The sequence below is a fragment of the Pyrus communis genome, chromosome 5 (genome assembly GCF_041283825.1).
Source record: "Pyrus communis isolate YQ-2024b chromosome 5, ASM4128382v1, whole genome shotgun sequence".
NCBI lineage: Eukaryota > Viridiplantae > Streptophyta > Magnoliopsida > Rosales > Rosaceae > Pyrus > Pyrus communis.
Window position 1 is genome coordinate 3896794 of NC_142569.1, and position 16115 is coordinate 3912908.

Sequence of the window (16115 nt, forward strand, 5' to 3'; positions counted from 1 at the left end):
AAGACGTCACAATAACGGCACATCAATTTGATGTAATGTATTAATACTGAAATAAAGAACTTTTATAGTCATGTTACCAATATTTTTTTTTTGTACAACGATATATTTTACATTTAGAAGAGGAGAAGTTCAGTTAAGTCACACAATAGACAACCTAATTTGGTATCGAATTCACCATCCACGATATTCGAATTTAATACCTCTCACTTACAAGTAAAGAAGAATACCATCAGACTGTAGTATTGAGTGGCTAGTCACGTTACCATTATTGGCACTCAAACACATATATAGTTCACCCATAATGTATTCAATTAGGATTTTGAGATATTTGAGTTTTTTTTAATCAAATTAAGGGTTATTCACTATTCAATCAGAATTTTAAGTAATTCTCTAAAAGTTTAGGTGTATTCAATCTAGATTTTAAAGGAGTTTATAATGTTCGAAGTGTATTAAATTAGAATTTTTTTTTTAAATATCTTAAAAAATTAAGGAATTTGATTAAACTCCATCAAAATCAATAGATTTATAAATCCATTAAAATTTCTTAAAACTTAATTGAATACACCCTTAATATTTTCACCTTTTCCAATAAACACCAGCATACTGATATATAGGGATAGCAATTCTAACTGTTAAACCCAATAACTGTGGATAATTATCCACATGGAACGGATTTGGGTATATTCTGGATATGGGGAAAACCGTTTGTATTGTTCGGTTATGATTTTGGATATGGTTATAAAGGTCCCAAATTGTATCCATAACCGAATCCGACCGATTAGTAAATAATATAATTTATATATAATATAATAGTATAATATATATATATATATATATATATATATATATGTGTGTGTGTGTGTGTGTGTATATTCATTATTCACCGAACCATTACCTTGAGAATACAAAAGTTGCATTTTATAGGAAAGTAAAGTTTTGAATCAAAATCAATCTGAACTCAATGGTGCTTATGTGAGATATCAAAGACAAGCCAACATCAACAGTGTTTTAATTTTTATACTCAAACAAGATCCATTCATTGGATCATTTTATACATCAAATGTTTAATGACGAAATTAATATCTACTAACTTATAATGTATTAACTAAATTAATACATTTTTTGTATTGACGAAGATGGATATACCCGTTAACCAATGGGGAATTTGTTACCCGGTGGATATGGTTATGGATAATACCGGATGATTAATTTGCGGTTATAAATATGGTTAATTTTCATGATTATGGGAATGAATATAACATTTTCGTCCCCAAATCGAACCATTGTCATATTGTGAAATTAGCTTTTGTCCAAATTGTCCCCACCACGCTCAAAATAGTTACTCATGATCTAAAATAACCGAAGAAATTCAAGCGAGGATATATTTATAGTAAAATATTTTATATAATAAAAATAAAAAGTCACTACAAATTAAGGTATATTTCATTAAATATTCATGATACGAAATATCATGCATCTTATTTCATGATGTTGATATACATATAATGTACCTCAACTGAGTTCACAGCATTCATGGTCTCCTTTGTTCTTCAATCGGAATATGAGAATGTTCCTTGAGATTCTCCTAATTGATTTATTGTGTTAAATTTTATTCATATCATTAATACTGCATGATCACATATCTCATATGCGTTTGAGAAAGAAGTATTGTGCAAAGTTCTTGTTGGAGTGATCGACGATCGAGACCAGTATCGTGCCACTTTCGTAAGTTTATTGCGTACTCAAGTAACAAGGGCACGGAGGATGAAGCTACCTTCTTGTGTGGATGTCTAGTAGATTGAGTTTTTGTCAAATCCCTTTTGTATTTGTTTGACATATAGTGGATTGTTTTCTGCCTAGCCAAGTGCCCGAGGATTTTCCCAATAGTAGGTTTTGCCTCATTAAATCCTACATTACTATATATTGTGCGTTACTCATTGATTTTATATTCCGTTGCAAGTCTGTTTCAATCCTACAATCTGACATATATGAACGTGTGTACCAGTACTTTCACTTAATTACCACACATTCAACGATTCTTTGAGATGCACTTGGTGAACTAGAAACATAATCTTCAGACCATGCTGTTCCAGCATCACAGTAGACAACAGGTGTCCTAAAATTACTGTTTCATAATACTAAGCAAGTTAGTACATTGCCAAACTTAAGCCAACCACAATTGTCAAATTAAAAATAAGATAAAGTGAAATATAACAAAAGCAAAACATTGTTACGTAGAAAATTAAAATGCGTTGTGTGTAATTGGCCTGAGATGCCTCCAGCAAAATATAGGCACGTCCCATGTTAAAGGCAAAGTCAGAGAAGGTTTATTTTCCAAAGTATTATTTTTATAAAGTTCCCATCCTCACATAGTTCACATCAGCACACCTCAGTACAACATACAATCATGTCCATATTTCTACTGAATTCCAAAAACAAACAATCCAATATCAGTGGAGCCTACGTCCAATCGAATCCTATAATTGCAATGCACTACTACATCATAGAACACACACATATTGGGAAGAGAGAGAGAGTACCCCAATAATTCGTTATAAGCATAAGCAGAAGCAGCGGCTTTGGCTGAGAAATACCCAGAAGAGTGTAATGCCTTGACCGTGGAAGGGCTAGGGTTTTTTCTCAATATATCTAAAATTATAGCTATTTCCGCCATTGTCACACACACTTACACCCTAAACCCTAATCCAAACCCGCAAAATTTACTGGAACCGTTAGTTAACGTATAGGATTTGAGAAAACAACAAAAGAGGATGCGATCTTATTAATTTAGAAGGGGTGGAGACTGACCAGAAGGAAGAGGGAGAGTGTTCGTGGTTTTAAAAGAGTGTGCGACAAGGAAGAGACCTTTTTCTATAAAATTAATAAATAAATAAAAAGCATGAGATTTTGTCTCTCACACAAAACATGAAAGTTTGGATTTCATTAGCCTTTCTTATGTTTTCCTCTACTTAGTAAAAAAAAAAGTACTAGAGTCAGTGTTTGACTTGTCTTCAAACTTGGATATCTAGTAACTCTAGTGCTTTTTTAGACAAAATTTCAAACTGAATGACGTGTCACCAATAAGAATGAACGCTTAAGTCATAAACCAATGATCAACTTTCATGTCATTTAGTTTACAAAATTTATCTATAAATTTAGTCTCCCAAAACATTATCCTTCGAAAAAATATACAAAATTTTCAGAAAAGTTGAGTTGGGCACAAGCTGCCTCCATCCATGGTGAGAGCCGAGAGGGGTGTGTAGAAGGTCTGAATTCTATATTAGGAAATTACTAAAACAAAAATCTTTCATAAATTTATAAAGAGTTGAGTCACTATTGTTATAATCAATTAGATTTTAGTGAAATAAAATTCTATCCCAACATAGGGGACAAAAGAGAACGGCTAATTTAACATAAATTTCATTTAGTTAAAACTCAATTGTTCACTTGTAAAAAAAAATGTGTGGGATGGAATTTTTAATCCAATGTATTAGATGATCCACCGACATGAATGGGACTTTCTGATGGAAGAAAGAAGAGAGGGATGGGCAGAGTCCAGTGTGTTAATGCAGACTATTTTAGTGATGAGGGCAGAACGAGAACTTAAAATCAAAAATCTTGGTTTTGGGTGTCCAAAGAAAATTTCAAAGGGTGTTCGGGTGTCCAAAAAAAAATAAAAAATAAAAAACTTCTTTAAAGTGTGGCTACTTGCACATATACAATGTTGCGTTAATCATTAGATCATATAATAGACGAAAAAATAAGTTTCAAAATTGTTTTCGCTGTCTAGAATAGAACGTATTATCAAACTCAACATTCAGCCCGTAGCACCCCTAATATCTTTACAAAAACAATAGAGTGCGAATTAGCCGTCGCGAAGATTCACTTTGGCATGCAATTAACTAATCATTACTTGAAACAAATTTTGAGGAACTAGTTTTTGCATAGATTAGAGATTGCATCACTCCCTAAACCAAGAAGGCTTGGAACACATGACGATACTGTTGTCCCTCCGGAACTAGACATAAAGGGAGTTTTTCCGATGGATAAAAATGATGCTCTCCACCCTTTTCTTCCCCCAATGGAAAACAAAAATAAAGGGTTAGGAAGGCTTTTAGCAAAGTCAGCTGCATGCACTTGATAAACTGCTTTGGTCAAGATTAAATATTGGGCCCTATATATGTTAGCCATGTAACGACAATTTTGCTCTTGCTTTCTATAACGTTTGTGTATTATGTGCCCACCTAATCATTTGCTTTGGAAGATAACAAAGTAACTAAATTATTTAATAAATGAGACTTGGCTGCTAAAGATTCAGCAGCACCTTCTGCTGCCAACCAATCACAGCTGGATACGTATTCAAGTTGTGAGTTTTTTAATACAACCTGGACACGTGTCCAGCTTTGATTAGTTGACAACAAGAGGTGCTGCTGAATCTGTCAGCAGCCAAGTCTTTTCCTTATTTAATTACTTAAGTTGTAAGCAAGCACTTTCACTTTGGTGTCATCAAATTGATTTTAAGTTGTTCAAGTTTTTATTGAGGTTTGAAGAGGATTCGTAGTTGAGTCCTTAAAGCATCAGTCAAAGATTTGTTAAGAAATAAAGAAATGATGCTTTCAGAAGGAAAATGCTAGGACACACCGTTAAGTAATCTATGAATTCTCTCATCTTTTTTTTTTATTTTTTTTTATTTTTGTATGTCATAGTAGAAATATTGGGTGCAGACGACATCATATCCAAAAAAATGAGATCATTGAGATTATCTTTGTAATTGTACTGTCGGCCGCACCTCAAAATTTCACCGCTTATATAGGTGAGAGGTGTTAAGAATTTTCCCTTTTCTTTCCTTCTTCTTCCATAATCTTTTAAAGGGGCTGGTGGTTGAAACAAGAACCAGATTAATGTCCACCCCCCAATACAAATATGGTGTGAATTAGGTCACCAAACAAAAAGGCCATATGGACATGGACTTCATGTTGCCCTTACCCCACCTCTCTCTGCCTTAAAAACTTGCTTCCTGCTGCTTCTTTATTTCTGCCATATATTCTGCATTGATAGATATGTATATACATATATACACACACACACACACACACAAAAATATATCCTTGGCTGCCGGCAGGCACCACATTATGTGGTCCTGCCCTCCTGTTTTATTTTATTTTCACCTATGAGAATCCAAGAAATATCACATGGACTGACCGCCACACCTATTATTTAACCAAATACTGAAAATATATCCCAAGTCTTTGGTATGAGATAATTCACCAAGTATTAAACCATGCACCATCCTTACTAAATTCCTGTCCCCTGCACTACATATATCTCACCGACCACAATGGGGCCTTATGTCATGTAACCTCATAACAACTTCACCAATGTCTCTAATCCATTCTTTGCGGCCAAAGTTCCGAGTTTGATCTCTCTCTCTTTTAATTGTTGTTTTAATTTCATAAAACTTCTTACTGATTCGTATATATTTACACCCAAAATTATAAGTTCCATTTACCCGTCTCATTATCACTTGTATAAAAATCAATACCTATTATGACATGAAAACATGTATAATGCACTTACTCTTTTCATGTATACAATTTTTTTTTTTTTTTTTTTTTGTCATTGGCAGCACTAATAAAACAAGCATATGGTCCCCTCCCCAACCATTATATAATCTCAGTGACCACTTTAGTAGGATGGGGACTTGGATTTTGTTCATAAGAACGTCACAGCCCTGGGGCCTACCTCTTGTATGCTGACTGGGTAATATTATGGCTCTCTGGGTTTTGCTTTCTGCAAACCAACATGTGTTTTGATGAGTACTTCTGTGCATTGTAAATTCTTGGCCTGTACTCCTGCTCAACATCAAGTTTAATATAAGGATACTGCCAGGGGATTAAATTTGTACTAAAATTTTGTAAACTAAATAACATAGAAGTTGATAATTGGATTATTACTTAAGCGTTGATAAACGTGCTCATTCTTATTGGTGACATTATTTAGTCTGTATATTTTGTCTACAAATTTAGTCACCCTAGCATTACACTTAATACAATTATTAAAATCCAGCTAACAATATTTTGATTTTATCTTCTGTGCTTTTATACATTAAACTAAAAATCAACAAAGAACAAGAAACAAAAAAGAAGCACATTTGAATTATGTTTGTACCAAAGGAAAATCTGTCTTCAACGGACAGGATTCATCAAACATCCCACACTAAGCCGTCATGAGCTTCATGAGGCATCGCCTACTCCATCCACTATTTGGTCAGCTCCTCCATCAATCGCGACGGAGCATGGTCCGTCCAAGGAATACGGGCAGCTATGGAAGGTGGTAGTCCAGGCAGCTTTGGAAGGATTATATATCATAGACGTTTGGATAGAATCAACTTGCAAGGAGGAAGTTGTGGTTGGGGTCTCTGAGTAGCAGACGACCAACTTCCCTGGTTTTCATTCTTTCTTCGAGACGGTTTACCATGTCCTCCGTCTGACATGATCAGTTGGTCTGATCTAAGTGCCGGTTTGGCTATTGAATGAATTGTCTTTGATTCGACTCACGTTAATTATCTGGCTGTAGAAATAATATTCTTGGTTTTGTAGTCCCATAATGTTTAAAGAAGTCAAAGCCTTGCCACTTAGTATTAGGGTTTAGTGATATTCATTTGCATTTGTAAGTAAGAGGTTTTAGGTTGAATTATCGTCAAAGACGAATTTGAACCACATTATTGCTAACTTATTATGAGACTTAATCCGCTCTTTCATCATTTTAATGTAAATAAATGAAGTTAAATGAAGTCAAACCTTCATCAGGAGCCTAATACAGTATTACAATCTGTCCACTGCAAATCACAGTTTGTCTTGCGTCAAAAGATTCCCTGGAATAACAAAGTGGCAGAGAATCCTATATAATTTGTTGAAAAAAAAGAAAGAATCCCATATAATTTACCATTATAAAAATAGAAATAAATGGAATAAAAATTCTGTCAGGTTATTGTTAACAGATTATTGCCGTTATCCTTAACAGAAGCCAGCATTCTACTTGTTAAGAATCAGAGACATCAGCCTCATCATTCATGATTTGAATCTTGAGACATCACCCTCTCATCATTCATGATTTGAACGGTGCACGTGACGTCGACATTGATATTTTCTTTTTATATAAGCTCCTTCGGCAACTACGATAACTACTATTTCATAGCCAAGCTAATTAGACATCTCTGACCAATATCAGCAACAAAATTTTCTTCACGAAAAACTTGTTTAAACTTCACGTCATGAAACCAACAAGCGATCTTTTGGATGCTCTTAATAATGGTATCGAGATAATTGGTCACTTGCTACAACAAGTTCTATAAAATTAAAAAAAAAAAAAAAAAAAATAGCGTTGAGTTATCTTTCTTTTTCTTATGATTTTATGTGACTACATGAGAATTTTTTAGGTCTTCGATAACTAGGTCACATGACTGTTTAGCATATGGCACAAACTAAAGAGTCCATGGGATCGAAAAACATGAAAGATGGAGTGTCTAGTGTCTATGGCCAGACAACCATGTGATCCAATATCATTTAGATTTTAGAATTTCTCCTGCTCATGACATCACACCTTTTGCCTATTGGAACGTAGGGATTGTGGCTGTGTCACAATATCACAAAGGAGTTAATTGAACAACCGCAAAATTATTACTTAAATTAATCACAGTACATCTTCAAGCGATAAATCAGGGTTTATTTCAAAATTAAATAACGTATCATTCCACTATGGTGAGTTTGCTTGATTGTAATCACATGCATGGTAAAATTCTCCATAACCTCTTCAAGTCCAAAATAAGTAGATAACCGCAGCTTGCCAAATTTACCATATGATCGATTTTAAATGTCTTTTGATTGTTATATTTAGATAGTTTTGTTAACGTCAAATCACTTAATTAAGTATGAGAAAGTCATTAAGAAATGTAGAAAAGTAAATATTTCATTAATGTGACTTAAAATCCCCTTAAATTAGGTTCAATAATTGGAAGCCAAATTGAGAACACTAACACATACGCATATGATGTAATAAATTATTTTTTGTTTTTTGTTTTTTTAGGTTCAATAATTGGAAGCCAAATTGAGAACAGTAAGACATACGCATATGATATAATAAATTATTGATTGGTAGATAAAATGGTAAGTTTTTGCACTCAAATTTACAATGTCAACTTTGAATCATTCAAATTTTAAGGTAAATACCAATTTAAGGTCTCTGCAATTTTCAACGGAACGGAGTTTTTAAAATATTTAAAATAAAAAAAAAAAAACATAAAAAGGAAATTTAAGGAATAAAAAGTTTGGTCCGCACTCTGCATGCTCAAACAAACGGATTCACCGCTTTATTTGCGATGTGTTCTCTGTTTGCAGAGGTGTCTCTCTGTGTCTGTCTGTAACAGATCTCACCAATCTCTCTTTCTCTCTACACTCTCAGATTCTCTCTCTCTACTCTCACTCTCACTCTCTCTCTCTCTTGTTTTTCTCACTACCCTCTTGCTGCTGAACTCTCTCTCTCTCTCTCTCTCTCTCTCTCTCTAATCATTTCTCTCAGTCTAAAGGTGGTTGTTTTGAAGGGGAAGAGGCCTCGTGAAGTTCATGTGAAGCTCGGTGGGAGATCTGGGTGGGGGACTTAATGTGCAAACGGGTCACTGGCTTTTCTGATTTCAGGTGATTGGAGTGCTTCCTTCTTTCCCTTTCATCTTTTCCCTTCCTTTTTTTTTTTTTTTTTCATCTTTCATGTTCTTTCTATCTCAGCCTTATGTTAATTCTCTCCCGTTTTCCCCAAAAAAGTTAGCCTCTTTAGGGTTTCAGAGCAACAGCCATGGTGCTTTGATTGCTTCTGAGCTTTCTGAAAATGGGTTTCTTTTAGTTGTAAGTTTTGGGTTTTTGTTTAATTGATGCATTGAATTTCAGCTGTGTTTTTTGGTGGCTGTCTCTGCTTCTTTGGGGTTCCATTTGGGTGAAATGCTTTCAAGATTATGTCTTTAATGCTGTTTTGATGAGCTGAGGGGATTACTGTGTCGTTCTTCGCGTTGTTGCTGTTGGGTTCATTGCCTTTCAGTGAGAAATTATGTGTTTTGAGGGGTTTGTTGTGTGTGGAGCGGATGGCGGAGGGATCATTAGAAATGGTGTCGTTTAATTTGAAATCGAATGTTGTTGTCTTGTTGGAGGATCTTTGATTGCTTGAGTTTTGGTGGCTTTGCCGAACGACTAGTGGGGGGATAGCATTGGTGGTCATTGAGGGAATTTTGTTGCTTTTATGCTGCCATTGTTCCGGAGATTCAGGTGTTATTAAGTAATCATGCGAACGTGTTTGTTTGTTTCATTAGTTCAAAAGAGATTCTGCCATCGGACAAGTTGACGGTTTGATCATGACTAGGGCTGTTCGCAATAGGATACTCAAGGATGCGAATGGTGATACTAGTGATCATCTGCGCAACCACATCCATTTGACAAATTGCATTCACTTGAAGAACCATATGCACAAGCAAAGCCCCATATTGGCTGACAGGTCACTTATGAGGGACCTTGTTGTCCTTCAGAGGTCGCGATCTCTCAGGGACCCTTCTGCCAGTCCGCCCTCATGGCATTCGCCTTCCATTCTTGATATGCTTTCCAGAAGAGGTGAAAATGATGCCTTGGTGCGTGAGGGGAGAAGGTCAGTAGGAAGTGAGTATCGAAGGGATGCCAGGAGGCTATCAACAGGTTCTCCACCTTTGGCAAGTTTAGCGACACCAAAAGTTGCTCAACGTGGGGCTAATGGGGGAAATGATGGTGTGGCCGGAACCAGTGAACATGGAAGCAAGAGTGGAGTTAGGGATGGTAGGAAAATTAGGAGAGAAGAATCTAGTCAGAAGAGTAAAAGGAGTGAAAGTTTGGGTGGCAATGAGGAGCCTCCGCCAGACCAGAATGGTAACGATTTGACTCATGATGCTCTTTCTGGGAATTCAGAATCCAAAAGTAGAAAAAGTAAACAAAAGGGAAAGCACACCCAAGGTGCTCGAATGAAGACTCTCTCAGAGCAATTGAATGATGGTAGGATGGATACTGATGATGTAGCGTCCTCTAATATCCACCTGCCTGGAAGACGGTCCCGGCAGGGAAGAATCTCTGAGGAACCGGAGGTCAGCGCTCGGGGCTATTGCAGTGGACTAAGTAGAGTAAAAAGGCGGAGATTACGAGGTGCAAGAAGAAGCCGTGCTTCTGTAGCGTCCAGAGACTTTGGACCTCAGCATGGTTTATCTGTAGCTTCTAATTCTATAGCTCAAGGGTCAGCTCACCGAAAGTATCACATGGAACAGGGAGCGGATGAGTATGGTGAGCAAAATGTCACAAGGGCTCCTAGAAACGGGTGTGGGATTCCCTGGAATTGGTCGAGAATCCATCATAGAGGTAAAACATTCCTTGACATTGCTGGAAGGAGCATTTCTTGTGGTTTATCTGATTCAAGGTTTAAGAAGGGTGGTCTGGCTGCCCATGGTAGAGATATTTCTGACATGCCCATGGCAACTGATAACTCGAGCGTTTCTACTAAATCTGAATCTGAGGCACTTCCCTTACTAGTTGAAGCATCTGGATCACAGGCAAGCTCTGACAATGCTGGTTGGGTACATGACTATTCTGGTGAACTTGGTATTTATGCCGATAATTTATTCAAGCATGACGTCGGTTCCGACTATGCTTCTGAAGCTAGATCTGGTGATCAACGCAAATTGAGGGGACACCGCCGTTGTAGGCACCAAAATCTGACGCAAAAATACATGCCGAGAACCTTTAGAGATCTTGTGGGGCAGAATTTGGTGGCACAAGCTCTTTCAAATGCTGTCATGAAAAAGAAAGTTGGGTTGCTATACGTGTTCTATGGTCCTCATGGCACAGGGAAAACATCATGTGCTCGCATATTTTCTAGAGCTCTAAATTGCCAGTCTGTGGATCATCCCAAGCCTTGTGGCTTTTGCAATTCTTGCATCGCACATGATATGGGCAAGAGTAGAAATATAAAGGAAGTTGGGCCTGTTAGTAACTTCGACTTCGATAGCATTATGGATCTACTTGACAATATGAGTATTTCCCAACTGCCATCACAGTACAGAGTGTTTATCTTTGATGATTGTGATACATTGTCCCCTGAGTGCTGCAGTGCCTTATCGAAGGTCATTGATCGAGCACCCAGACATGTGGTTTTTGTCCTTGTCTGTTCAAGTCTTGATGTTTTGCCTCACATAATCATATCCAGGTGTCAAAAGTTCTTTTTCCCTAAGCTAAGGGATGCAGATATTATTTACAGTTTGCAATGGATAGCAGCCAAAGAAGATCTAGAAATTGACAATGATGCACTGAAACTTATTTCGTCAACGTCAGATGGTTCATTGAGGGATGCTGAGATGACTCTAGAGCAACTGAGTTTACTTGGCCAGAGAATCTCAGTTCCTCTTGTTCAGGAACTGGTAAGTTCTTCCCTGTTCTTTACTGATCCACCAGAATGAGAATTGCTAATGGTTTTCCCGTGTGTGTGTATATATATATATATTGCCTTGAAAAATGATGATGATTAAAAATAATGAGGATCCCTATTTCCTCTCTTTCTGTTTCAAGCTGTTTATTTATCTCTGTGATTTCTTGAAATGGGACGTTTTAAATTTTCTTCTTTTAAATAGTTAGCTAGCAATCGGTGCAGCTAACGTATCCATTTGCGATATAAATATTAAGTTACTGTATTTTCTGCACCTCTTTGCCTAATGTTTTTTTTTTTTTTTTTTATTTTAATTACAGTTTCTCTTAACAAATTCCTTTTGGATTCCTTCCTATTTTTTCTCTGTGTTTGGCGTTACAAGTATTATACTATTTCCACATAAAGATACCGGAATGCTTTGAAACCAGCATGGTCTTGTAAGACAATTATCTTTGCTCTTGTTACTTTAGATGAACTACCTGAAGATTTTGACTTTGTTTTGCAGGTTGGGCTTATATCTGATGAGAAATTGATAGATCTTCTTGATTTATCATTATCTGCAGACACAGTTAATACTGTGAAGAATTTGAGAATGATAATGGAAAGTGGAGTTGAGCCATTAGCTTTGATGTCACAACTTGCAACGGTGATTACAGATATACTTGCTGGCAGCTATGATTATAGAAAAGAAAGGCGTAGAAGGAAGTTCTTTCGGAACCAACCATGTGAGTCCAAAAGTTTACTAGAGAAATCGAATAGTCCATTTTTTTTCAATAATAATTTCAGTAATTTTCATATTCGGTTCCAATTATATACTTATCATAGAATCATTTATGTTCTCTTCGGTGTTCACCATAGAAATATTTAGCATGCTTGAACTGCTCTTGGTTGCGTGTAATGCCCCAACGGAAACCTCCTTAAGTAGACATTGAAAACCCTTGCCGTTTGAAATTCAATGGTTGATTCCTGTAAACTCATATCCTTTTTTGTGTTAGCATTTTTCAGTAAACTAAAAAACAAATTAATTGGTTGCAGTATCAAAAGAAGACATGGAGAAGTTGCGTCAAGCTTTGAAAACTTTATCTGAGGCCGAGAAACAATTGAGGATGTCAAATGACAAGTTAACATGGCTAACCGCTGCACTTCTCCAACTTGCTCCTGATCAACAGTATATGTTGCCTAGTTCTTCTGGAGGCACAAGTTTCCATCAGAGTCCGTTGGCCTTAAATAATGTGAGCAGAAGGGATGCGGTCAGGAGAGATAGTGAACAAGATGAGATGCCAAATTATGAGAAAGGCTTGCCGGCAAATGCTCGAAATTCTGGAAAAGGTATGAGTTTAGATAGAAAACGTCATGCTGGGATGGGTATGGCTTCTCAGCAGATGGCTACAAGCTCCGCTGAAATAACCAGGGTAAATGGGAGGCAAATCCATGGCAAAAGCCACAAAGGAATTGAAGAAATTTGGTTGGAGGTGCTTGAGAAAATTCCGTTTAATCGCGTAAAAGAATTTTTGTACCAAGAAGGGAAGCTGACCTCAGTTAGTTTCGGTGCAGGTAAGCAATAACTGCTCTTTTATGAATGCCCTTTACGGTCCATTTAATCCTTGTAAACATGTGCATACACACATTTATCCTTCCGCGAAATATGTCAATCGTCTATGCAATTACTGGTAGCGGTGGTTTGTAGGTTTTGAAAATATATTTGGGGAAAATAGTTGTTTGTAGGGTTTTTGGATTATGATCCTGAGACATGGATGCAAAGTTGACTTAATTACATGACATTTTACATTTCATAAACTTGCTAAGAACTCTCAATTTGCTCCGTTTCACAATGAGATAATCATACGCATCTCGTTCAAATTTTTCATCCTTGTTTTATTACGTTATATTCAATTCATGTTTCAAGAAATCTGAAAGTGAATTGGCTTGTAGTTAATGTCTAGCATTTCAGATTCCCCTTATTCTGCCACATGCTAAATTTGATCATAACTATTCAAATCAAATATCAACACAGCATTATTTCCTTTAACCTGTTTCCTTTCTTTAGCAGCTCCCACTGCGCAGTTGATGTTCTCTTCGCATATGACCAAATCTACCGCAGAGGAGTTCAGAGCACAGATTTTGCAGGCATTTGAGATTGTTCTAGGGTCTCCCCTGACAATTGAGATTAGATGTGAATCAAAAAGAAATAGTAAAGAATGGGCCCAGATGCCTATTATTATACCAGCTTCAAAGGATGGTTCATCCCAGATAAGAGATGAAAATACGTTCAGCACCCGTGAAGTGGGGACGAGTGAAATTGTTGAAGTAGCTGCTTCTCCTAAGGAAAGCAAAGGTAGTGGTCGAATGCTTAACCCAAAGAAATCAACCATGGTGATAATTCCAGAAAAACAACAAAGCCAGAGTCAAAGCATTGTTAGAAGCAAGGTGTCCCTTGCACATGTACTTCAGCACTCAGAGTTGCAACGTGGATGGTCACAACGTAAAGCAGTTTCTATTGCTGAAAAGCTCGAACAAGATAATTTGTAAGTAATGCAATTCCGTCTACTTCATCTTTTTGTTTCAAAAAACTTGTATTTCATATCTTATGTTCTTGATTAATTGTTTTATATGAAATGGCACTGATTCTTTCTAAATCACAGGAGACTGGAATCTCGATCGAGAAGTTTGCTTTGCTGGAAAGCATCTAGAGTAACTCGTCGAAGGGTAAGTCCTTTGAATCTCATTATCCTTTCTTGTAATGAAATTCCTGAGCAGTCTGACGTGCCTTGCGAGATAACATGCAGGCCCCGGCCTTACTCCTCATTTTTAAACCTATGTTTACTCCTCATGCCATAGTACTTAGATATACAATTTCTAACTGAACGCTACTTGTATAACGCTCGGGTCTGTCGTTGCATCCTTGTTAATTGTCACGGCGGTCAATTTGAAGATGAAACTTACGGATGTATTTCACATGCAGCTTTCGCGGTTGAAGATAAGGGCACGAAGACCGCATTCATTGCTGAAGCTCGTGTCCTGCGGAAAGTGTCTCTCTTCAAGGTCTCCAAGGGCAGTATAAGAGAGACAGGTTTTGGCTATAGCTTTAAAGGTTTTGTACAACCTCATCTGTTATTTCTTGTATTTAGCCAATTTCATTCAGTTTACTACCTCAATTTATATCCTTTTACATTGAATAAAAATGATATTTCATGAAAAGATGGTAGGGGAAAAAAGTTTTAACTTCTGCAAGTTTCGGTTTACTTTTAACTTTTACTTCTCTTTTCTACAGCTACAACCATTCTTTCTTTTTACGCAAGCGATACGGGAGGAGGGTTGAGTTAAAACATTGGTACATGGGTGAACGCTTCTGACCAACTGATATTCACATTTAAACAAACACGAAACTTGATTAAATTAAGTTAATTACCTACTTTTTGTTAACCACGATTTCGAAAAATGCCAAAAAGTTGAGGGCCATTTCTAAGAATATCATCTTCAACCGATCTGATCAAGGGGCTATAGGATCGAAAATAATCCGAAATGACACGAAAATCGTCTTCAACCGAGAGTTAGGGCAAAGGGCTTGTGGGCCTCACTGGGGCAAAACCAGCCAATCAAACCAGCGGGCTGGGCATCTCTAGCTAGCCCACTTTTTTTTTTTTTTTTTTTTAAATTTATAATTTTTTTCCTACACCATTTCTCACATACTTTTCATAATTTCATACTATCTTACTTCATTTCTAATAATCTTCCTATGTCCGAAAATCTTATTTTAATATGGTAGTTTAATTTAATTAACTATATTAATTCAATTAAAATAATAATTTATATTTTGCCTGTGGCCCTTTGGCCGCCTCGGTTGGAGATGGTTTTTTTATCACATGGTTATGTTTGGCCTATAGCTCATTGGCCATTTCGGTTATAGATGGTATGAAATATGATCTAATATTGTTCATTAAAATATAATTTCTTAGAGAGTTATAGGGCCAAAGAGAGCCCTCTGATGTTCCTTCGTTTGGAAATGACCTTAATTGTTTTAATTGAACCCTACTTTACTCCCAAAGCAATATGAAGAGGAAGAGGTGGTGTGTATTTTGTAGTATTTGTCAAAGGTTCTGGTATGAATCCATGGACTCTCAAGTCGCAGTCGTTTTGTTTGGCATCTCTCTCTCTCTCTCTCTCTCTCTCTCTCTCTCTCTCTCTCTCTTAAACTAATAGTTAAATGTTGACCTAATTGTCGTTTGGTCAAATAATGGGCATTATTATCTTTCAGTCAGTCACACTTTCAAACTCCATGGTCGGTTTCTTTGAAATTGGAAGGGAAAAGAGATGCCCAACAAAGGAACTCTTTCAATCTTTTTGCTTTTCAGGAATAAAACCCGAACCCTTTTCTCCCTTCCTTTTTTGGCTTTTCGTTTTTGTTGCTTCCTACGGAAATTATAATTGTAAATTCGCTTCATTCCTACCACGCGTTTTCTATCACTTCAATACGATGATATTCTAAATGATTTTTAAATCGAACTTTAAACTTTACAGAATGTACATATAATTTAACTAACCAGCCTAACTCATGACATATTGTAGTCATCTTTCTTTTCCTCAAAGTGTGATTAAAATTTTACGTAATAAGGATAATCATTGGGTGGCATGTGCAA

The 16115-nt window shown here is 36.5% G+C and overlaps 1 protein-coding gene across 3 annotated transcripts; it reads left to right on the top strand.

Annotated features, from left to right (window-relative positions):
- The first annotated feature begins 8342 nt into the window (after positions 1-8342).
- Positions 8343-14676, top strand: LOC137726117 (protein STICHEL-like 3). 3 transcript variants are annotated; one of them, XM_088693826.1, is made up of 7 exons: positions 8343-8693; positions 8940-11473; positions 11984-12203; positions 12514-13032; positions 13529-14003; positions 14121-14184; positions 14441-14676. In XM_088693826.1, the coding sequence occupies exons 2-7, from the start codon at positions 9398-9400 to the stop codon at positions 14537-14539; spliced, it is 3453 nt and encodes a 1150-aa protein (XP_088549952.1). In that variant the 5' UTR covers positions 8343-8693; positions 8940-9397; the 3' UTR covers positions 14540-14676. The 3 variants fall into 3 exon arrangements, with proteins under 3 accessions (XP_088549952.1, XP_068321090.2, XP_088549951.1); XM_068464989.2 differs by having other exon boundaries at positions 8349-11473; XM_088693825.1 differs by having other exon boundaries at positions 8355-11473; positions 13526-14003.
- The last annotated feature ends 1439 nt before the right edge of the window (positions 14677-16115 follow it).

Coding starts and splice junctions, on each gene's coding strand:
- LOC137726117 (XM_088693825.1), top strand. CDS start 9,398: ATGACTAGGGCTGTTCGCAATAGGATACTCAAGGATGCGAATGGTGAT. Junction 14,004..14,120: donor AAGCTCGAACAAGATAATTT/GTAAGTAATGCA, acceptor TCTAAATCACAG/GAGACTGGAATCTCGATCGA. Junction 14,185..14,440: donor CTAGAGTAACTCGTCGAAGG/GTAAGTCCTTTG, acceptor TTTCACATGCAG/CTTTCGCGGTTGAAGATAAG.